The 24,870-nt window shown below is 42.7% G+C and overlaps 2 protein-coding genes across 2 annotated transcripts; both read right to left on the bottom strand.

Moving 5' to 3' along the window:
- Positions 1-576: 576 nt before the first annotated feature.
- pggt1b (protein geranylgeranyltransferase type I, beta subunit) lies at positions 577-17,075 on the bottom strand. The gene is made up of 9 exons (XM_084551447.1): positions 16,923-17,075; positions 16,317-16,435; positions 14,029-14,093; positions 12,937-13,088; positions 12,489-12,621; positions 10,102-10,147; positions 8,263-8,447; positions 7,213-7,321; positions 577-5,203 (listed from the first exon to the last, which is right to left on the bottom strand). Exons 1-9 carry the CDS (start codon positions 17,048-17,050, stop codon positions 5,037-5,039), a joined length of 1,104 nt encoding a protein of 367 aa, XP_084407573.1. The 5' UTR covers positions 17,051-17,075; the 3' UTR covers positions 577-5,036.
- A 1,663-nt stretch (positions 17,076-18,738) lies between these two features.
- On the bottom strand, positions 18,739-23,054 carry ccdc112 (coiled-coil domain containing 112; the record flags this gene model as incomplete). The annotated part of the gene is made up of 14 exons (XM_084551781.1): positions 18,739-18,899; positions 18,986-19,104; positions 19,207-19,305; positions 19,495-19,662; positions 19,808-19,934; positions 20,015-20,136; positions 20,409-20,546; positions 20,742-20,858; positions 21,070-21,196; positions 21,471-21,546; positions 21,698-21,787; positions 22,001-22,122; positions 22,376-22,482; positions 23,010-23,054. The coding sequence occupies 14 exons, from the start codon at positions 23,052-23,054 to the stop codon at positions 18,869-18,871; spliced, it is 1,488 nt and encodes a 495-aa protein (XP_084407907.1). The 3' UTR covers positions 18,739-18,868.
- Between the last annotated feature and the right edge of the window lie 1,816 nt (positions 23,055-24,870).

Below are 24,870 nucleotides of genomic sequence, written 5' to 3'. Positions count from 1 at the left end.
TAACCACACGCACCTGGGGGTGTTCACACCTGTCTTTTACGTGATCGGTTCGCCCAGATCCAATCTTATTTCAAGGTCTGAACAGGCCCAGAGATTTGGTCCCTCGGATCATATATGGAGATGATCTGACGGCCCTCTTCAGACGCAATAATTACTTGAGGGTCTTGCTCGTGTTCACATCTGCACAGGGATTTTCTAGCCGACAGTTGAGATCCCATCACAGTTTTGTGTTCTGCATGCAAATGAATAATGCTGGTGTGCAGTAGAGTATTATGCCAACAGCTGCTGTCTCCAGTGGATCTCCACAGCTGCTTCAGAACCACAAACGGTGAATTAACTCTGCATCCTGGCTTGGGGACTTGATACCAATTGCAGAACAAGCTGTAAAGTCTCTTACTCACTGAAAGCATATCCGTTATTTATACTTAATCCAAGAGATATCATTTAATTTGTTACTTGTAGTCTGGATCTATTTATTATTTAGTTGATGAACTACCTCAAGGACAAAATATATTCATGCCATTTTAATATACATGTTTTTAATTTTAGTTCAGAAACCAAAACTGTAAAAGTTAGTACATGATTTATTTACCATAAATACAGTTTACACTGCCCAACAATCAACATCACTGTCCTCAAATTCAAAAGCTGAAGCACTTCAACACACAACATGCCATCGTTTGCATATCCACTTCCTCCAACGACTCACTGACGTACTGTAGCTGTAAACATTTTTTTCTTCTTGAGCACTTGCACAATAGAAGTCACATATTTATAGACATTTACATATGTATCTACACTCAATATTTCTACAAAGCATAGAAAAAATAAATTCCATTACATTTATTGGTACATTATTCATTATTACATTATGTATATTAACTGACGACGGAGCGAGGGCTTGCGGCTGACCGCGGTTTGCGTCCCAAAAGACTTTCACATCTCTGCAGCGCAAAGCTCCGGTCCCCTCTTTTCGTGCTGTGGGGCTGAGGGCATCGACTGCAGTGCGATGTGGCAAAAGGGAGACGCAATATAACAACTGCTGAGACTCAGCCCTCATCTGCAGCCACTGGCAGATCCATCCATCCCATCTTTCATGCTTTTTAAAGTCGAGTAAGCATTTATGGGTTCTGCCTCCATGAATTCTCCTTTCCTTCTGGGAAATATCGATCAGGCGTGAACGCACAAAGCCAGATTCTCGTAAAACGGCTTCTTCCAGTTAGCTGCAACGTCTGATTGTATGGTTCGAGACGACAGTAGTTTACAGAGTAGGCGTTACCCTCTCTGAATGTTTACACACAGTTAGGATACACGTTTTCCTCCTTCCCTCGTAGGAAATATCCAGTGCATTTGTCGACAGAAGCCAAACCTAATTTGAGACTGTCTTCTGTGCAGAGGAATCAGAAGAAAAGGGGAATTCAGAGAGCAGTGACCCAGGGTAACTGCATGAGGCACATTTCAGAGTCAAGTTTGAGTGAGTGGCCTTGCGCTGAGGCTTAGCCTAAGTACGCCAGGGACAGGGGTCTTGTATAGGAAGTAAACGCCACAGCAGAAGATGCATGGGAGACGAGATCATTCGATTTCAATTGATCTGGTACTGCAGTGTTGCAGCAGCAGCAGCAGCAGCATCAGCAGCAGCAATTTTCTTAAAGCGCATTTTTGACTCAGGATAACTTGTATTACTTCAGATTCCTGCACACGCAAATCTAACTCACAAAAATACTGGATATACACTGAAGAATTAAAAAGCACATTATGTTTGAATTTGGATCATCATTTGTGGCTCAATCCAGCAGCTGTAACATTTGAAAAATGTGAAATAATAATAAAATACATTGTGGTGGTACAAAAAAAAAATAACCAAAAAGGTGACGGCATCAACAAAGTTATACTTCATGAACAAAACATGTGAGAAAGGATCCGCAAAAGTAACCGCGGCAAAGCCTTTTGTCTCAAGTAAAGCAGTAAAATAATATTATATTAGATGAATAGTTTTTGTTCCAAAAAAAGGCGATGTAAAAGTGGGGGTTTGGTCTGGGTTCAGAGAGGAGATCCAAGCCTCCGACAGTTTACTTTTAATAATAGATGGTCCAAATGATTTATTTATTCAGCTCCCCTCTTCTCTCCTTTCCTCTGTCTGCCTGGTCTGGGCCCTACGTCTGAGAATGAGGGCAACCTTACATGAAGGGTAACGGGGCCAGGTACTGCTTTATTTGTGAAGGTGAAATGAAAACCCACAGAGGAGATACAATTTATATATCCACTAGAAGTAAACTCCTGCAGGCGGCGTGTTGCAGAGAGATGACTATTTCTGACCTGCTGTGAAATTTCATCTCGGGGAGCAGGTGTTTGCTGAGAGAGCGGTGTTATAATGAAAGGGCGTGGCTTCAGCATGGGGGCATGTTGTTTGGAGGGAATCAAGAGAACGGGGTGTCAGGGCAGGAGAATTGAAATGTGAATTTGTTAAGGCCTTCTTTGATATGTAAAACCTTTAAAACTACACCTCAGGTCAAGTGGCTTTTTATAAGTCTAGTCAGTATCACTGTTGCTGTGTTTACGTAGACCTTGGTATTCCACCAGAATAAAAACCCAATCATCCAACTCAATCTGAACAGACTGGCCCGGTTGGAAGGAATTTTCAGTGAGATTGATTCATCTTTTCGTACTCCATCCAGCAGGTAAATATCAGCGCCTAATAACCCCGTTGACGTTTGATCTAAACTCTTTTCTCTGGCTGGAATAAATATATTCTTTTTGTGCATACTTGATGCTCTTGGGGCAAACATCAGTAGACGCGAGGAGTCTCTGGCAACAACAGAAACACAAAGGCAGCCAAACAAAGAGTTGTTTGAACAAGTTGATTTAAAAAGATGAACAAAGCCGTACTCTATGTGGGCAGCGTCACTGAGAGTCAGGGTCTGTCTTGGCCATCTTCTTCTAATAAATAACGTGTGCTGTCAAGAAAGGTTGGACAAATCTACTTCTTTTGTTTTATACACTGATCAGGCAGAACATTATGACCACCTGCATAATATTGTTTAGGTCTCCCTTGTGCCTCCACTCATCAGGGAAAGGCCATGGGTCTTCTGAGGGTGTCCTGTGGTGTCTGGCAACAGGATGTTGTTAGTGGGGGGCCTTTGGGTGCTATGGGTTGAGGGGAGGGGCCTCTGTGGGTCAGGTTTGTTCCAGTTCATCCCACAGATACTTGATCAGTTTGGGATCGAGTGAATTTGGAGACCAGGTCAACACCTTGTGCTGTTTTTCATGTTTTTCTTAGTTGTTCCTAAACCGTTTTTGTGTGTCAGGCTGCATCCTACTGGGGATGGCTGAAGTAAACTGCAAGAAGTGTCATTGCTATGGGGTGGGGGTACCTAGTCTGGTCTAGGTGGGTGGTTCATATTTAGGTAACATCCACATGAATGCCATGTCCAAAAGTTTCCCAGCAGAACATTGTATTGTCACAAGATGGTCAATGTTATTTACTTCTCCTGTCAGTGGTCATAATGTTGTGGCTGATGGGTGTAATTCAGACAGAGCTGATGCTTCACAGCAGGTAGAACCACATGTCAAAGATTGAACTTTCTGATTAATGTTCTGGGTCATGTAAACCTGAATAAATGAATGCTGAGATGTGCCCAGCAACTTAAGATAATGTTTCTGTTTCTGCTTCTAGTTTTTTGTTGGTAACGTTCTGCTGGTGTGCTTTGTTCTTTGTTTTTGCCCTGCATCCCAACCCTCGCTGGACTGAAAACAACAAGTCAATTCCCAGCACTGTTCAAAGGAACAGGCTTCTTCAAGTTATGATGCCACTGGCTCATCTTTCCCCTATTGATTTCAGACCGTTTAGAGCCTTGAAGGGACCATGGAAGCTGGTGGATGAGAGCGGTTCAGATCGGTTCAGAGTACAGGAGTCACAGGGCGTCAGGATGGGATCTCCAGCTAGAACTGACAGCCTCTACCTCGCAGCAAAGAAGGGGGTGGGTTCTCTTTTCTTACCAAATCCCCTTAAGAGGCCCGATCTATTTCTCTACTAGCCTTTAGAAAAATGTGGTATGAAATGATAAGGCCTGTAAGCCAAAGCATTTTTGATCTTTTAAGAGTTTTTTTTCTGTAAGATTTGTTCCTTAAGGTGGTTGTTGGTTCTTAGCCGCCTTTTCCACTCTTGATCACTGAACAAAGCCTGCAGTGTTGAAATTAGAGAATGCAGTAGGGTAAAGGAGAGTAAACCTGCCAGGCTGGTATCACCTTTGGGACAGGAGAGCTTGGGGCTTTAGAAAGGCTAACGAGGAAGGTCTGGATGGAGATGTAAAGAAGACAGCATAGTAAAAATCTCTGTATACACTGTCTGGAGGAGAGTGTCTGGAGCCGATTTATCCTTCTTTAAGTAAAAACAGTGAATAACTGGCTTAACAGTTCCCACATTTCCCCACAAATTCCACCTAAAACATAGGGACATTATTCAGCAAATGCAAAGCTAAGGACATTACTCTAGAGACATTTTAAAATACGACCTCCTGCGGATCCTCCCTCACATTGGGAACAACATTTACTCATGTCTGTGTCAAGTGAGTCAGTAGTGTTGATCCTTGGCTTGGTTGGTGTGGTTAACTATCAGTCTTAGGAGCAGGTAACGTCAAAAGGCCATTATCTAAAACGTCGGCGACACAGAGGCATCTGGAATTTCTTCCCAGTATCTCAAATTTGACTTTCTGGCACATCATTTTATTCCCTCAAAACCACAATGAGCAGTTATCGACGACTACCGTGTACTAATAAAAAGGCAGCAAAAAAGTGTGGCGTATATTGCTTCACAGAAACGTTGCTTTAGATGGATTTAAACTGACCTCCCCAAAGTTACTACTTTGTAACTTGGGCCTTTAAAAAGAAAACCTTCTCAATTCAGGCAATGAGGAGGCCTCTCAGATGAGCGACCGAACGTCTTCAAGAGCAAAAGTCCAGTCGTCTCGGACTGATAACCGTTAGATGTTCCCCATAACTGAACCTGTTCGGAGGCAGAGCTGCGGATCACCCTGCTGTCAGTGCTGTCGGCCGCAGCTGCCGGTGCTGTCCCTCCATGTCTGCTGCAGCTGCTGGAGGTGCTGAAAGGCTCTCTGGGTGATGTTAAGAGCTGGGTGGACCTTCCTCAGACTGGGCTCGCCGATCAGAGACAGACCGCACAGCCCTAAGTAGGCATGGAGAGGGTCTGGTAGAGGAGAAGGAATGGAGTGGGGGGCCATGAAAAGGGATGAAAGAGTGAGAGGAAAGCCAGGGGGAGCGGGAAAAACTAGGTCAGAGATGGTAGCATATATAACAGCAGGAGCACCTGCGTGTGACAGGTCTGCATCCTTAACAATCCGAGATAAACAAAGATGGCGGCTGTCACTTCACTCACCATTACAAAGCCGATAAAACAACAACCTAAACATTGTTTGTGGTGTACTGCACCTTTAAGCATATATAAATAATGCATGCCAGTTGGCCCCGTTGGTCGGTCCTCTCCCCTGGGACGAGAGTAAAAGCCTCACAGGCCAGTAAGTGGAGCGGTAATTGAATTATAATGAAATGACAGATGATCGGACACAGACATCAGAATCTATCAAAGCGCCATTAGTTGCATCAGTCACAAGTCAATAAGGATTCAAACTCAAGGCTGGACGGAGTAGATGTCTGAATTAGTCCCAAGGACTGAGGAGGAATTTGATTTAAAAAAAAAAAAAGGAGGAGGAGGGTATTTTCATGTTAGGTGAACTAAATTGTGCCGAGCGTTGTAAAGGAAATGATGACCGGGGGTAATGACAAACAGCAACATGCTAGTGCCTCCATGTGGACATGAAATCGAAAGTATATTATGCTCAAGTTAGGTTTTACAAAATTTGCCCATCTGTATTTTTTTGCCTGGGTTTGTGATGTCGAAGAATCACAATGTGTTTTTATTTTTTTAAACCTGCAGTGACAAATTTTTGGCAACTTGGGTGAAGACAAAACAAGGTTTATGAACCTTTATGACAAACTTGTTAGCAAATAGATTATCATTCATTTTGAGACGTGTTTCTGATGAGTGCGAGTCCAATATTGACTTTATATTCTCTTTATTTTAGTCACCAGCTCCTGAAGGTACCTTCGCTATGTTCACCAGTTAGTTGCCAACTGTGTCAATCTGCCATTGTCGTCATGTACAGTGGATTATAAAGATTTGTGCCGTACCAGAGATACATGGACACAGCAAGGACCAAGCCTCCCTTTGTGTTGTTTAGTCTGGTCCAGTCATTCAGTTCTGCAGAACAGGAGCTTTGCTGCACTGTGGCAAATCATGATACTTCATATTCAGTAGCTTTTAATCAAATGAATATACGATTCTTTAGAAAAGACGTGGAAAAAGTAAAATCTCCACCACTATTCAGTCACTAGGTTCTGTTTCTGGGGTTACAATAGGTCGTTTTTAGATTTAATTCAATAACTATGGGCTGGATGTTTACGTAGTGTACATATGGATTTAGTTGGTGCAGATCTGCTTAACAAACACCTTCTTTTGTCGCATCTTAGCTTTACCGTCCCATCTTCCCAGAGCTGTGCATGAATGCACTGTTCAAGTACACACAGGTCCAATGCTATCTGTGCCCACACCGCAGCAGCGTCCCTTTTATTGCCTAAAACTCTCCTTTGTTCAATTATATTTGCAAGGCTTTGTGATCCCGCTGCGTTTTTTTACTCATTGTTTCTTCCACCCTATCTCCCATGCCTTGTCCCCGTAACAAGAATCTCCTACGTCCTTGGGCTACCAACGAACAATCGCCTCATCAATTACACATTACAAGGGCGAGAGAGAACGCACAAATGCACACACACAAGCAAGAGGACCATTGAAGTTTAGAGTTACAAGGGTTTTCCATTGATCTCAAGTAAAACTGGCGGCCGCAACTCCACCCTGACCTCTGTGCACCTGTGAAGGTTGAAACCATTCAGCTGAATGAGACCGAGAAAAATGAAAGAAATGGAATGTGCTCAACATACAGACCCACCAACTCGCTGTCTTTAATGTGAGACCTTTGAAGTAAAATGAATGGAAACCTCTACTTAGTCATTAAACTTAGTACTGAGCTCCACTCCAGTTCCTTTTACGCAACACTGACACAGGATCCAAACTGCACGTACAACTATGGCAGTGGTCCATGACTGACTTTCCAGTAGTGTTTTTTTATTTAAATCATTTACCTGGATGACTGTCTGGCCACTTGGCGAAGCCCCCCACCAACCGATCCTGCGTGGACAGAATGAAGCTCCTGTTCTTGTCAAAGTTGGTATACCGGAACACGTCTAACAGCTGGAGGCGGAGGATACGTTTTGTCATGACATCGAAGTAGTACGAAAACAGAAACAGAGTATTATAGAACAGAAAGCTGCTTATTATCATTTTAAACTGGTTGTACACGATTTAAAATGTATGTATGTTAAGTGAGTCAAACAACCATATTCTGCCTCGATGGAGACTAGTGGAGAAAACATTTTTTAATTTTGCTGTATACAAATATTTTGTTCGAGTGTGCACATTTATGCCTCTGGCACAGTTTTGACCCAGAAATTCAGTTTTCCTGCTTTGAATTTGCCCTTGTGTGTGTGTGTGTGTGTGTGTGTGAGAGTGTGTGTGTGTGTGTGTACAGCTACCTTTCTGAGGACCACAATCAGAGTGAGGACATTGTGCAAAGAGAGGACATTTTTTCTAGGAAATGCATTGTCCTCGTAATGATAGGCATACAAACATGTGTGTGTATTCTTGTTTTTATGACGTTGTGGGGCCCTTTTCTGCTCGACTCCACAACTTTTTGAGGGATAAAACCTGTTAAAAGACTTGGTTTTAGGGTAAAGACTACTATTAGGTTTGGGTTATGCACTTGAGGTGGTTAAGGTAAGGGGCTAGGGAATCCATTATGTCAATGGAACATCTTCACAAAGACAGAAACACAAATTTGAATACGAGTGTGTGTCCCTGGCTTACTCATATCTCCATTTTCTGGATCTTACCTCGAGCATAGTTATGACCGACATACTAAATATTTTGCTCACATGTAATTTTTTGGGTTGTGTGCATGTAGATGTGCATTAAACCAGAGGTTTAGACACATAACATGTTATTGTATGCGGTGGAAACCTTTTTAAACTGTAGAAAAAATGCTGAAAACCTACAAAATACTAAAATGATCCAAACATGTTAATGCATGCAGGAGGGTGTGTGTGAGTTAATGCATGTACGGGTCTGTTCTTCACCTCTAGCGTAGCTCCGACCCAAAAGGAGTAGCATGTGTCTACAGGTTTGTTGGGGCGCCCGTGGAAACCGGTCTGCTGCCTCATGATACACCAGCGCCGGATCCGGTCCAGCTCCCGCTGACTCAGCGCCTCCTCCAGTCGGCCCATCAGACACAAGGAGGCTATGGCACAGTACGTCCAGCCACCTGGACGCGCAGACGGGCAGGAGCGTGACACACACATACAGGAAAATATGTGCAATCCATAACATTGCACATATCTATAACATACTACTGATTGTTGACAATGTATCACAAATTGAGAAGCTGTTCCTGTGGTTTACCCTGACATGTCTTGATGAGAGACACCTGGATGATTACAGGGCTGCAATAAAAACAGAGGGTGTGTCTGCGTGTGGGCCCTTTACTGCCAAATAACTGATAGCACGCTGCTACTCACACTTTCAACCTTTTCCTTGGTAGTCATACCCACACAAGGCTAAATTTATATTTTGCATGAATATACAGAATAATTAAAGACAATTGAGCGGAGCGGAGACGCTTCAGGCAGTATTTTTCTTTAACATCAGAATTTTACGTTATCGCGTCCTTACGGCTGCAGTCAACAAACATGAGATTGTCCATTGATTGATGACAGGCCGTTATCAGCGCAGCCACAAGTGGCAAACATCCATCACCTCCTGCAGCCCAGCTGTCGGCCGCGACCATTATCACCGTGCCTCTAACTGACCTCTAAAAATTACCTCAGTCCTCTCCTGCTTATCTGCATTTGAGCGTTCACGTGTGGAGGGGGAGAAAATAAAGGAAAGCGTTTGGGCCAGGGGTGTAAATCTGCCATCGTGTTACAGTACCTCTAATCAAACGTGTCTGGCTCACTATCTGCCAGAGGCACAGGAAGAGAGGATAAATATAGATCTGAACCACACACACAACTGTGGGGATATCCAAAACACAACATATTTTATAACATAAAAAAATAGACTAAAACGCAGCTTTCTGTAACAGGTTTGGAGTAAATAAAATAAATCACAACTGAATTGAACATGTTTTTTTCTCATCAACCACAGTATACTACTACTAGTAATATTTCTGGGGAAAGGGCCACTTTCTTCAGGTAATATTTCATAAAGAAGAGAAAAATGTTGTAAATATAGAGGAAGTAAGATAAAAGTCAATGACACTGAATATACAAACGGAGGTAGTAACTTTCTTACTCTGGTGCACGTTTATGAACGACACAGTTAGCAACAAAGCTATGCAAGCCTCAGTGTGGGTGGTCTTGGTTCTGAACAAACACACACTTTAAGGGTGGATGGGTAATAGGCGTCTACTACTATAGGTGTATCTCTACTGAAGGTGTAATCAGTGCTCTCGCGGAGAGTTGGCTCTGACTCTCAGTGAAACCTGTAATCACTGAAGTTGAATCTACTGAAAGGAGGAAAATTACTAAGGCGCACGACAACCTGCACCTTGGAGCAGTTTTTAATTTTATATATTGAATTTATGCATTCACTCTCTGTCACAAAGCAAACAGGAAATGCTTCTGTGTAATATATGTACCCCAGCAGTGCTTTGAGATGTGAGTGAAGGAGAATACCACGGTCTAATTTAAGAAGGGAGGGATTAATGAGAACAAGGCGCTGTATCTACAGAGAATGGATTTTAATTGCTAATCCTTTAAAAGCAGTTATTCCCATCAGCCGCTTTCATGCCCTCTTACTGCGATACTGCCGGCGCACTCACAAACCTTTTGATCTAAACGTGTGTACATTTTTATTTTTTTTAATTTCTTATTACAGTGAATTAATTTCTAGTATGTGTGTCTGAAGTTCGTACTCACCGTGGGACTCTCGCCCAGCTCCCTGGCCAAACCCGTTGTCGTACGACTGTGGAGAAAAACAAATTCAAATTCAATCAAATGCTTAATATTAGTCAGAAAATGACATCAGAAGAGGCACATCACTTTATTGCATACACACATTCTTTCACACTGTTTATAATCTGCGGCTTTAATCGTCTTTGTCGACCACAGGATCGCACGTATTTCATAATGACGCTTCCCATTTCTTCTCACTAGTCAGGTCACAACCGGCTGCGTTTGAATTGACGATACTGATTCAACCTGTTTACTTGCCACAGAACAGAAGAATTTATTTTCCTCCAAACCTTGTTGACAAGAGTCGTGATTCCCAGTTGGGCAATGTCCGCACCAGTCTGCACTAGTTGGAGACAGCTGGCATGGGTAGTTGGCATAAAAATCCGACCAGACCTCAGTCGCAGTCAGACAAACATGTTTGAGCCGAATATGGAAGCAATCGGGTAGTGTGAACTGTTACCAACCCAACTGAAAACACGTGTTGACAACAGCCAATAAAAACAAAAGAGGGTATGAGACAGGAAGTAGCGTCAGAAAACGACGTGAAGTAGCGGTAATATCAAAACGACGATGGCAAACAGCGAGAGCGGGAAAGTGGCGGCAAAGCAAACCTGGACCACAGAAATGGAGGAGATATTAATGGAGTTGTGGCATGGCAGGAGGATGGGTGCCTATATAATGTTGGTTGCAGTGCATACCCCTCCCGAGAGTTTGATGCGTTCACTTGGCTTTAGTTGGTTTGACAAATGCAGTATGTGATCCCTCATCAGGTGCAGCTGTTAAGCGTGTGATCCCCAGTCTTTCAGTCGTCACACAAAGATCTGCTGAAGCCAGTTAGTGTGTACTCCTAGTCTTGTCACAATCTGTAAAGACTTGTTGTGTATTTGTCCCCAGCTTTGAGTCACTCAACAGGAGAAGATCAAGACTGTCTTCAATGGTGATGCACGCATCGATTACAGCTTTGTTCAGCCTTACTAACACTTGTTTGACTAAATCGTTGTTTTGCTACCTCCACTGTTTCTGTCCCTCACAGAAACCCGACAGCTGATGTTCACCTGATGTTTACTGTGCACAGAAATAAACTGTTTATTCCAATCAGAAAGAAATGATCAGCAGCAAATGTCGGTGGTACAAATGACATTTAAAAGCTTTAAAATGATTGGCAAAATGGTTTAAAATAAGCCGGGCACTTGCAATCTCTGTTCTTTTAGGAGCATTGTAGATGTACATAGTCTAAGGTGTGCAACACGCATGTTTCAGCCATTTTTATGGAACACAGCAGCTAAATATATCTGGCAGCGACGAATGAACAGGCTCTGTGACCTCGTTCTGAGATTACAAATGGGGAAATGGAACAGATTTCATACACCTGGATAAGGTTACACACAACCATATTTAGTGTGAAAGTTGTGACACAGTTTGAGGACGTTTTATGGAAATCGACTACGGCTAAACAGCAGATGGCAGCCGTCTGGGGTGAAACCGACGATGTAAAGTTCTTTTCTTTTCTGTCTGGACTGATCAGACCACGACAATAAGGCTGGTAAATGGATACCTGGAGTCATACACACGTAAGTGAAACTTTCGGTGTGGCTTGTGAACTCGTCTTCTGTTCCAGTCCCACTGACGCCTTTCCACGTATCATCTGGAGCTGGAGCATACCTACATTCAGTCAACTAACCTGCTTAGCCAAAGACATGTGAACTCCACCCAGCAGTCAGTGGATGAACTTGGGATAGTTTCAGTCACAATTATGTGTGTGCGTGTTTTTAAAAGGAAACTCGGTATGTTACCTACACACCCACGGAACAATGATTATACTGCATTATAAAACACACTCTGTTTAAAGGTCAAACTGAACATAAGGTTTTGAGTTTTGAGGTCGTCTCATCTCTCAGCTCTAAAGTGCAGAGAGATGAGACAACCACGAAAACAATACCTCAGACCGAGTGCTTTGATGTGTTTAACCACAGATATTACGGTTAAATAAGGGTTGAGTTAAAAAAATCACGCAACAATCTGACATTAAAAAAAAATAAATAAAAAAATCCTCATCATAAAATTTAAACGTTGTTTTTCCTCATTGGGAGGTGGAAAAATAAATCTGCTGCAGCTTTAAGACCAGGATGTGCTGCTCAGCCCCCTCCATTTATAATAAGTGAAGTATTTCTAGGCAGAGTGCCACCTCCTGAAGGTGGGTGGCCCACTCTCCTCATTCAACGGCGCTTTGAATGGCACAGAAACTGTGGTCGTGTACTTAGAGAGCGTCCTGGCCTCGCTGTACTCAGTCACTGACGGCGCAGCAACAAATATCCTTACACCTCATTCAGCCTTTTTCGGAGTCTACTCACCAAGCTTCCTCGGATGTAGTCAATGGCCTTCTGGATGTCCATGCCTGACCAGTCGTCCAGCATGTAGCAGATACTGGCAGCACAGTAGATGAACCGTATGTCATTTTCGCTTCCTTCTGGCACCGCATAGAAACTGGAAAGAAGGAAACACAGAAAGACAGGAGAGTTGTACACTGAAAGTTAGTAGCCTCAAATCAAAATATGTATCCTGTGCCAGTAAATAAAGCTTTCTGCTTAAAATATTCACATCTTAATCTTCAGATAGTGTTATGCGCCAGACATGACACCATAAACAATGTACAATGTGCTGCCTCTGTATTTGTTGACAGAAATAACTGCAGGATCAAATTAATGTCAGCCCATGTTAAGACTGTTGGTGTTCACATGACCTCAGGAGTGAAAGTTTGTAAATCAGAATGCAAATGCGTGTGTGTGTGTGTGTGCTGACCTGCCATCCTCCAGCTGCAGCGCTCTGAGACCAGCCAGGCAGGCCTGTTTATTAACCCGACTCAGGTCGTCTCCCAGTATCAGCAGCGAGCACAGCCCGGTGTAGGTCATAGCTACGTGGCCGCTGTCATACGGATGGAGCACACCGGGACCCTGGAGGAAAGATCAGAATGACATTATCGTACAACCGCAGGTGAAAGACAAAACAAGTAATAAAATAAAAATGATGCAACAGTAATGGCATTAACGGCTGACGCTTCAACTGCAGGGACGGTTCACCTCAAGAAAAAGAACTGACTTAAATTTTTACACTGATCAGCCACAACATTATGACCACTGACAGGGGAAGTAAATAACAATGACCATCTTGGGACAATTCAATGTTCTGCTGGGAAACTTTTGGACCTGGTATTCATGTGGATGCTACTTAGACATGTACCACCCACATAGAACCCCACCCCATAGCAATGACACTCATGCAGGATGCAGCCTGACACAGGGACACACACAAAAACAGTTTAGGAACAACTCAAAAAAACATGAAAAACAGCACAAGGTGTTGACCTGGCCTCCAAATTCACTAGATCCCAAACTGATCAAGTATCTGTGGGATGCACTGGAACAAGCCTGATCCACAGAGGCCCCTCCCCTCAACCCATAGGACCCACAGGCCCCCACAAACTGTTTTGGAGGCACAAGGGAGACCTACACAATATTAGGAAGGTGGTTTTCCTAATATTGGCTGATCGGTGTATAGTATCCATAACAACCAAAATGTCTCAGAAGCCTGAAGCCCTGAAAGCCCCAGATCAACCTCCATGGAGACAGTAACATGGAAAAACTCCCTTTTAACAGGAAGAGAACTTAAGCAGAACCCATCTCATATGAGGGGACAAATCTGCTTGAGGCTGGACGGGTAAAGAGACAAAAAAAGACAGAAGAGAGGGGAAAGTTAATAATATATTAATAGAATAATTAAAATTATTAATGCAAAAAAGCATTAAAATGGGAAACTGTGTTCCAACATGAAGGAACACTTCACATTTGGCAAAACCTAAAAAAAAAAAAGTGATGGGGTAAGAACGGGCAGTACCTTAGTGCTGTAAGGGATTCCAATATGTGATGATCCTCGAAACCCGCAACGGCTGAGGTTTGATTCTGCAAGAGAGAAACAGAGTCTTCACTCAAGTTCAGAGAAAGTGGATGAAAAAAAAAAAAAAGGAAGCCATATTCTGTTTCACTGCCTCACAAACTAGGTGCCATTATCTTCACATTGACCTTCAGTAAAGTGCTGCATTGATCCTCAACTAAATGAGGTGCACTGCTGCCATCTCCTGGCTGTGACAGAAACACAGGATACAAAAGAGTCAATGGGCCGCTGCACGTCACGGTGCTGCAAAGAGCGTTTCAATACACGACAGCCAAACCATTATGAGATCAATATTCTTCCCTGTCGCAAATTATACGCCCATTTCTTTCTGACTGAGAGGCTTATAATGCAGTGACCAAGCTGGCTACACGACGGAAAGTGCTTTTAACACCTGCACTATTACAATGTTGATGTACTTTCAGCCTACTAATGACGGTGTGGACACAACTGTCTGCAAACTCGTTTTTAATTTGAATATGTAACTGTACACATGTGGAATAAGTATCGAGATTAATTCAGTCAACGCACCTGTGCACAGTTAGACGGCAACGCGTCGTCCATTGACAACCGTTTAAAGTGTCTTAACAAAAATGTATTTCCACACTGATGGCACATTAGGAAGTCTCAGGTGCCTCCCAAGATCTTCTTTTTATTTATTTATTTTTTTTTTTTTTACATCTGATGACAAGAAAGCAGCCAGACACCAAACATATGGCAGCAGCCAAACCGAGACCAATCAAGCACGACTATCCCTCAATGTTTTCTTGTTGACGTCTTGAATAATTAACTTAATGGGCTTCTAAACAGATGGCACAGAGTGGCTTGTTAGAGACAAAAAAAACAAGTCATTAAATATTTTGAGTCCGACTTTCCCTGGTGAACGCAGGTACAGCTGTAACAGGTTAAGTGAGGAGGACACCTGGCGGCCATTATCTGTTTAGAAGATTCAAAGAGTCTTTTACAGGCTCCACAACTCTGAAGGTCACAAACTTCCTGAAAGACTATCCTGAAATGTATGCTTGTATATCCGGCAGTGTCCTCTAATTCACCCTGAAGATACACCTGGAAAGCTTTGCCGAGTTGCTTTAAATTTTTAGATATGTTTTGCTTAATGTGACCATTCACTGTACCCTCTTCAGCCCCCGTCTTAAGACACATCTCATGCACCGATCAGCTCAAACATTAAAATCACAGACAAGCCTAGTGAAAAACAATGATCATCTTGTCACATCTAGTTCTGCTGGGAAACCTTTGGTCCTGGCATTCATGTGTACTTAGCCATGTACCAGACACCTAATCGTCAAGCACCCCTGCTCCTTAGCAACAACACTCCCAACATCCTCAGTAGGACAGTGCAGTCTGCTGCACCTCAAAAGCTGCTTAAGTAGTGCTCAATAAAATGACAAATAGATCAAGATGTTGACCCGGGCCACTAAAAACACGCCCGATCTGAGTCCATGAGTGTCTGTGGGCTTCGCTAGAACAAGCCTGATCCATACAAGTCCAGTTCTGATGCTCATATTTGGATTGTAGGTGCTTACCGGTCCGCTCCATACACAACAAAGTCTAGTCCACTGTGTGTTCTGACACCTTTATATCAGAACCAGCTTCAACTTTTTCAGCAATTTCAGCCACAGTAGCTCATCCGCTGGATCAGACCACATGGGCCGGCCTTCGCTCTCCACATGCATCAGTGAGCCTTTCGACAAAAATGAACCCCTGCCACCGGTTCACCACTTCCGCAGACCGGGAGCATGCCACAAGAGCCGCAGTTTTGGAGACATCTAGCCGTCTCAATTTGGGTCTTGTCAAAGTCACTTAAATCCTTCAACTCGCCAATTTTTCCTGCTTCCAACATCAACTTCGAGGACTAAATGTTCACTTGCTGCTTAATATATCCCACCCACCGACAGCTGCCATGGTAACAAGACAATTAGTGATATGCACTTGACCAGTGATTATAGCCGATGGGTGCAACTGGTCGGTGTATATGCAGAAGATAACAAGGCATTCAAGAAGTATATTGCTGAAGCCCAGTCAGAGAAGATAATGCCTCATTCAACTTACTCAAGATGTTGCTAAATGCTCTGACATCTACGTATTGATTTGCTGCTTTATCTTTAGCCTTATAAAATATAAATCTAATAGGGAATGCGTACCATTCTGTAAATTACCCTCTAAAACACTCTTTAAAGTAAGATGTGGAAGGAGTGAGACGTAATGAGACTTACGATCCTCTGTGGGCAGAACCTGTAGTGAGTAGATCCACTCAATCATGATGTTCTTATCGATCACATCAAGGGCATCCAGTACATCCAGACCAGAGAGGGCAAAGAATACGATGGTTAACCTGGAAGGAGGGCAATATTATTAATTTTTAATCATTTAACATTAGAGGGATAGATATAAGAGGTATGAATGCATAAGGGGGAAAACTACACAACCAACCAGAGGCAATGCAAACTGTGGCAGTAAACATAAAACCCAATTAAAAACTTTGATTTAAACAGCTAATAACGGTACTTGAGTTAATTTCATCTTGCAAAAGCAACTGAGCTGGATATTATTTAAATGTAAAAACAAACTTTCTTCAAATAAGACTTATTTCTTAATTAATATGACCTAACGTTGACTAAATAAATCTGACAGGGCGCAGTGCCTCGGTGTTTTACTGTATCTGTCATAACTTAACTACCCCCTATTAGCAAGCATGCTAAGCTAAGTAGCACTAGCCTCCATTCATAACTGCCGGTGGACCCCAGCTAGCTCGGATGCTAGTCAAGTTCTTCAACCTAACACTTCGCTAAGAGCGCCGTCCTTCCTTCCGGTGAGCTAACCTGGTTGTTTCCAGCGACGCGTATCTCTCGGGCAACACCTGAAGTGTTCTCTGGAAGAATCGTACATGTCGATCCCTTAAAAAGTCTATTTGCTCAAATTCTTCAAACTGGTTCTCCTCTTCCGCCATCTTTGCATCCGCACCTATGAGGAATCTTTTCCGGTACGTCTGCTTTTCAAAATAAAAGCCGGGACTGCAGCAAAGAGCATTCGGAAGTTTGGGCTCCCCCGAAAACACAGACAGATCTTTAATTTAATTTTACTGCTTGTGGAAGATTGTTATTTCACTATAACTTGTGGTGGAACACTGGTCAAACGGCACAAACAATTATCAGTCCACTAAAAATAATTTATTGAGAACAGTCTACATCAGCCTTTCTCAAACTTTTTTCAGCCAGGGCACCTTTCAAAAGTGCATAAAATCTCAAGGCACCCCAGTGTAAAATATGATTAAAAACGACACTGCATAGCCTAAACGTAAATGCAAACGTCCTGTTTATTTAGACAGGACAGTAATGAACAGAGCATAATACAACTGTAAATATTAATAATAACAACTTCATAGCAACTTTATAGCACCTTTAAAAACACAGGTTTACAAAGTGCTTCACAAAACAATAAAGCAGAGACACAAATGCCATAAAACCATAAGAGGTGGACCGCCCAAGCTATACAGCAACACAGGCAATACAAGAACCCAACAAATTGAGAGCAGGAGAACTCAAATGAAGTGCAGAGATAGCAGGAATGTTTTTCCATCATAGTGCTTGTTTCCATCCGTGCTATACGCGCACGCACACACACCCACACACACACACACACGCAAACAATAATCCGCAATGAGAGAGGGAGAGAGAGGTCCACATTCGCGCAGCAGCGCGCATACGCACACAAATAAGCCGCAATTGAGAGAGAGAGGGGAGAGAGGGGGGGGGGGGGGTGTGACTCACAATCAATGAGAGACGTGAGCCTGGTGCGACGCACACAACCGGCCTATCCTGGCAGGGATGGATGAGAGGCAGACACGGAGCTCCTGGTCCACAGTCCTCAGTCGCTCCCTGTACTTGTTCTTGATGTATGTCAGGCTTGAAAAGCTCAGTTCGCACAGATAAGTTGTGGAGAAGGGAAGCAAAATAGCAACAGCGCTACTGGAAGCCACTGGATACTCTTTTTCCACTGATATCCAAAACCTGTCCAATTCCATGTCACCAAATCTCATTTTCAATGTGCGGTCTTCCCTGATCTCCATCAGTTGCTCCTGTGTTGGCAGTGGCCAGTCCGTTGCGCTCTCCAGTGCGCGTGAACTCCATGGATCACGGACCCAGTCAAACTGTGCATAACACTCCGATGGAAAATAATGATTAAATCGCTCGTCAAGAGATTTCAGATGCTGGGCTATGAGGTCAGAAAGCGTGCTGCTGTTTACATGCACATTGCACAGGGGAAACATATCCAGCCTGCCTTGTTCCACAAAGGAACGCCAGAGTGTGAGCTTAAATGTATTTTCGCGGTTAAATTATAAAACAATGTGCTGTGTGCTGCGCTATCACGCTGACACCGGTGGGGACGTCACGTTACGTGAGACAGATTTTTATGGTTCATTTTATATATTGTTTATCTAAAATGACTTTACAGTTTTATTAATCCATTCATATGTAAGAAATGTATTCAAATATATTCATATATGTCATATGAAATTTGATTTTTTTTTTTTTTTTTTTAAATACAGAATACGTAATTTTTTGGCGGCACCCCTGACACAGTCACGGGGCACCCCAGGGTGCCGCGGCACCCACTTTGAGAAAGGCTGGTCTACATCACCATAACATTATAATTAAAATAACAGCTTCACAGTCTAAATGCAAAACAAATAAAGGCACAATTTGGTGCTTTGGTCCCACACCTGCATAAATATTCCTTTAATTTCTATTTGAAAAAGTTCTAGTCATCACAGGCCCTGTCTCCAAGTAGGAATAGCTCTGCAACAAAAAGACAGAAGACATCAATTATTAAGCAATCACTTATTATCATTATCAGAAACCTGATGACGAAAACTGTCAGAAACCTGTGATACATCTGCAGCACAGGCCCTCCTCCTGAAGGTCCGATGTGTTTCATCCTCTCCTGCCATCCCTTAGTGGGACGAGTAAGCCTGGAGGCATCTCTGCTGACATTACCATCCACCTTAAGGAAGGAAAAAAGCCAAACATCAACCTTTTCCTGAACCCACACTGTAGAGAGCCTTTTTGAGAATCATTTTAAGGCTGTTAACAACACAAGGTTTACCTTCTCCTTCAACTTAGCAGCGATTCTCCTCTGTCTTTCCTCCTCCTCTTTTTCCCTCAGCTGTTTTTCATGAACCTTTGCCTCCACCTTATGTAGATCCTGCAGAAAGACACAGTCAAGCATCAGTGCATTCACAGACCAAATTAACATATAGTATATGTAAATAAAAGATTAATATCTGTAATCTAATGAGAACGCTTTGACAGAGGTAACATCAGGAACTCTGGGTTTAAACAGACATTAACATCTGGCCCATAGGTTTCCTGTGTCTATTCTGAGACTTCGTACCCTTTCATTAAAGCGTCTGATGCCCTTTGTTGCCTCTCTTCTCCTCTCCTCCATTTCTTTCTGTTCCTCCTCTCTCCTCCTCCTCTCCTCCTCCTCCTCTTTCTCTCTCTTCAGTCGAAGCTGCTCCTCTATGGTGAGCTTCACTTCCAGCTGACGGCGGCGCTCTTCCTAATAAAGAGAAATAAATTGAATTGGTAAAGGTAAACATCTGAGGACACCGACTATTAAATCAGCTCTGTATGTGACATGTATTGAAGTGCACAGTAGTGCTATCTGTGATGATGAACTGCAACTACAATAAAACGACACACACCTTTGCCCGTTTCTGTTTTTGTATCTCTTCAACCAGCCTCTGCTCCTCTTCCTCTTCCTCTTTCTTTTTCCTCTCTTCCCTCCACTCCTCCAGTTGCCGTGCCATCTCCCTCCTCTCCTCCTCGGCCCTAAACCAGAAGAGAAGAGATCAGCCTGAGCCACATCTTTTTGTTTCTTGTTCTACTCGGTGCTTCTGCTTCAGACTCACCTGTGTTGCTGACCCTGGCTCTTGGCCTCCTTCTCCCTCTTTTCTGCCTCTTCCTTTTCCTCCTGACTCAGTATCCTGGTCTGGCGTTCTTGATGTTTGCTGGCTTTCCACCGCTGAATAGCCTGGGTACGGTGTTACGATGAGCAGTGAAAAATCAGACGCAGACAGATACGGTTTTTCCTAAAAGACGCTTCTGGTAAATCATGTTTCGACGGGACAAAGATGTTTTCAACTTTATTGTGCATACAACCTGATGGACTAAAGATGACTGTGCCCTTCAAAGGCAAGACCCGATAACTCACTTGGCCATCTTTATATACACTCAGTGGCTGAGGACTGCTTTGCTCAAATATCCAAATAAACTTCTCGCACATGTTCTGCCACGGTTCTCTACCTCTCTCTTTCTTCCCTGTAGATAGATCAGCTCCTGATACCAGTCTTCATGTTGCTCTATCTCCTCCAGAGTTTTACCGGGCAGGTAGAGCTTGGCTTCTTTCCTGTAGGCTGGCTCCCCTCTGTGCTTTGTCCAGATCTGTAAATAAAACAGATTAGAGTAAGTCAGACAAGAATCTTAAGGTGACTGACCTCTGAGTTGGCTTCAGCTGAAGTCTCCAGAAACCAAAGTTGAACACTGATAGTTAAGGAGTGGTCTTGGTGTGTACTATGAGTAGAAGGCAGTAAAATAAACAAAGTTACTGACACTGATTGCCAGTAATGTCTCACTCACTTTAAGGTAGGCTTGGTGGTCATATTGATCCCAGCCGCCATTAGGGCCTCCTGTCCTTTGCAGGAAAGCCTCGAGTGCTCTGACCTCGGCAGGGAGGTCTCTGTCGGGAGGTTTGGTCTTATGGGGGAAAAAAAAGGCTAAGAATGAGTGAATTATTCATGCATTTTTTTTAAAAATAAAGTCACTGAGAACAAGACAAATATTAAATAAGACCGATTATAAGCACAAGAAACGATCTTGTGTACGAGTTTTTTTCCATCTTGGAGCACTTAATATATTTTAATCATGTTTTAATTATAAGACTCAAATGAGGTCAAGAGGGTCAGACCTTAACAGTAGGAGCTGGGGTTAGTTTGGGGTTTAATTTGACTGCAAGGCTCCAGTTTTCAATCTTCTTCTCATAAGCAGTGATTTCCTGTCTGCACGTCCTCTCCTCCTTCAAAAACTCCTCAAAACTGAGAGAAAACAAAGAATTCAGTACATGTGTTCAGTCCCAGTCTAAGAGCACACACTCACCACTACCTGTTTTTGCTCATAAACTCCTATTAATTGCTTGCTTGTATGTATAACCCATTCATTGGCTTAAATTTAAACTGAATGCCATTATATTGATTGTTATTATCCACATATGTTGCGAACTCAAGATTGTGAAGGGTTAATATGTTAAAGTGCATAACATTTAAGAGTTTAATTAGTTAAATGTGGAAGTTGTTTGGTGTATCCAGTTACCATGAGCGCTGCTCCTCCTTCAGGGTGTTAATGGAGATTTCAACCTCTGACATTATTTCTTGCAGTCTTTCAATCACTGAAAATTCCAGCAGAAACATTATTTACAACCTCTTCAATAAAACTGATTAACTGAGCAGTGCAATACATCAAAACAGCATCTTTAATAATGAAGCAAAAAAAGGCACAAGTACTGTTATATTTTTTCTCGTATTATGAAGAAAACTCACGCTCAGGAGTTGGTTTTACGTCAGTCAGATGTCTCTGAAATTTCCTCACGCCGTTATGAATCTTGACGAGCTGCTTTTGAAGCTTCATCTCTGAAGAAAAGAGAGCAACGTTGTGAATATCAGCTTTTTATAGCCGTTAAGTGTTGTGGATGGATGATTCATTTTAAGCTGGCTTCTTCTTGATCAAGAGAGCCTTCATCTGTGAAAGGCTTCCCAGCAGAGCATGTTACGCCTAATATTAAAGTGCTGTCACCCTGCCACATTACAGTGTCTTGGAAAACATCTGTCGAAAAAAAGACCCACTCTCTGCATTTCTTTCCTCCTCCAGTATTTTCTCGTACTCTTCCAGTTCTCCAGACACATCCGTCCAGCCGTTCTTTCTGCACTGAGCATTCAGCGTCCTCTCTTTCTCCAACTTTTCAATCCTGTGAAAACAGAAAGAACGTAAATGATAGACTTAATTGCCGCATTAATGCACCACAGATTTGACTGAGACTGAAAGTAAAACACGTAAAATACAAGGCTGGACTATACAAAACCTGATAAAAATATTATGAAAGGCAATGTGCCATGTTTGTTTAGTAGTTTATGATCATTTCATGCATTGTGTGGTATTTCTGAGGGATACTTGATAAGTTGACTGAAATATGTGAAATAAACCTGAACAGCTTCACTTACTGCCTCCTATTCTTCTCCACTTCCCTGAGAAACTGGGTAGATTTCTGTCTGTCCACATTGCTGCCAAGGACCGGGGATGATGGGCAGGTCTGCTGGTCTCCTTCTCCCTGCTTAAATTAATTTAGAGAAAGTAAAACACAAGTTTATTACACAACAACAACATAATAATGAAGCATAATAGCATATACACCCGCAACTAATAACAATGAATTGTAGCCACGTTGTGTCCGATAATACGACACCAGGTCCAGTCTCACTCTCGAATGTGAGCGCAACGGGTAACCAAGTATTGCACACGGCTTCCATTGTCGGACAACGGCGAGTGTAGCAACTCATTGCCCAACATGTCACCAGTTGTAGCAATAATTATTAAGCTGCAATATTTCACGACGAACAGATGCATGTCTAAAACTAGTGTCTGTGCCACAACCATACAGATGAACAGTTTCCCCCACTTATGGCTAACTTTGCTAACGTTAGCTCGCACCAACTAGCAAAAGTTAGCTCGCCATTCATCCATATCTACTGCTTTAAAGAAAAAATGTATAATTTATGTGATATTTAAACTATTTTCCACTGTATAATATATTTTTATAAACTACATATACGGAGAAAAGGGCTAATTGACAGATACCGAGCAATGTGCATCATCGCATCCCGTGGTTGCTAGGGCGGCCATGTTTAGGCGAACATGTAAACAAAGCAAACTTTATTTAAAAACGAGTGAGTGGTAATTATGTAGTTACTAGTTCAAACCAGCAGATGTCGCTGCTCATCCTTCATGGTATTACGGTATGAACACGGACCTGTCAGACTGCACCGCACAGACCATAATAAGTTGGTACTTTTCAAGCTCCTATCGTGATCTGTGATAAACCTAATGTAACTAGGCGACTGCAGCCATGACAACAGACTCTCTAAAATGCTTAACCAAACGGGTTTGTTTTCCTTAATATCAAGCATGTGATTTAATTGCTTAGCCTCGGTTGGATTTATCCATTTTCCCAAGAGATGAATGAGCAAAATAAATAAATAATAATAATCCAAGAATCAGCTTGTAAATAATTCATGTGCTAGTTTTTAATTACTGACAGTAGACTCATCAGAGGTCATGACCTGATGATCAGACTCGCCTTTCAAATGTACGTCTGGATAAATGGTTTTGAGTTTATTCGGATAAGTAGTGTTTTATGAGAACTTTTTTTTATACACTTTCTTACACTTCCTGTCCTGAGGTTGAAACATGTGACTGTATCTCAATACTACTAGATGGTTAGAGTTACCTACAAATCCCGCTGTCTAAAATAACTGCCTATACGCAGTCTCCTGGGGGCCTCGGTTATTTCTGCAGCAGCTTTTTTTATGATGGCCACCGGCTATAATTATTATGAGAGCTGGCAAAGTGACAGTCTGAGAGAAAAGGGAGTGAGCGTATAAATAGAAACCTGAATCCATTATTGAGTGCAGATATTGGGGATGGTCTCTCCCGTGGGTGCAGAGGCAGAGTTGCCATCGCAACATAAACAGCAACCGCTCTCCTTAATGACGGGCGTTACGATTTCCTGTCTTCGTCCCGAGCCGTGGGACTCATTTCATCTGATGAAAAGGACAATCAAGTGAACCGACAACTGGTTGGTGTGAGGGATCGGATGAGTGTATGTGTTCAAAAATGTAAATCGCAGAGGGGGTTTTTAATAATTTAGGCCAGCTCTAAACTCAAATACAACTCTTTCAGCTGTAAATTGAGAGTCTTTCAACATTTCAACCATATCCTTCTGTCTTCTTCACCAGATCAAATTTGTTCAGGTGTCAGTGGGTGACTTGCATGACCAGGTTTTTGAATGACTCACTGTGTGTTGTGTTGGAGAAAGCACACAGTTATTTTACACAATTCAGAGTGGCTTGTTTCTGAATGTTTAGGATTATTGATGCATTATTCGATAATTTTATATTTTCTTTCTACACCGATCAGTCATAACATTAAAATCACTGACAGGAGAAGTAAATAACATTGACCATTTTGTGACAATACAATGTTCTGCTGGGAAACCTTTGGACCTGGCATTCATGTGGATGTTACTTAGACATGTACCACCCACCTAGACCAGACCAGGTTCCCCCACCCCATAGCAATGACACTCCTTGATGGCAACAGCCATCCCCAGCAGGATGCAGCCTGGCACAGGAACACACACAAAAACAGTTTGGGAGCAACTCAAAAAACATGAAGAACAGCACAAGGTGTTGACCTGGCCTCCAAGTTCACTAGATCCCAAACTGAACCAGTATCTGCTGATCCACACAGGTCCCTCCCCTCAACCCACCAGAGGACACCCTCAGAAGGCCCATGTCCATTCTCTGATGAGTCACAACTGTCTCGGAGGCACAAGGGAGACCTACACAATATTAGGAAGGTGGTCATAATGTTATGCCTGATTAGTGTATTACAGTGTTTCATAGATTAGTCCAGTAGTAGAAGTATACTCTGAAAACTG

This window comes from Chelon labrosus (genome assembly GCF_963514085.1).
Source record: "Chelon labrosus genome assembly, chromosome: 9".
NCBI classification, from domain to species: Eukaryota; Metazoa; Chordata; class Actinopteri; order Mugiliformes; family Mugilidae; genus Chelon; species Chelon labrosus.
The sequence above is the reverse complement of the archived record's forward strand: the minus strand, read 5'-3'. Positions and strand labels throughout refer to the sequence as shown.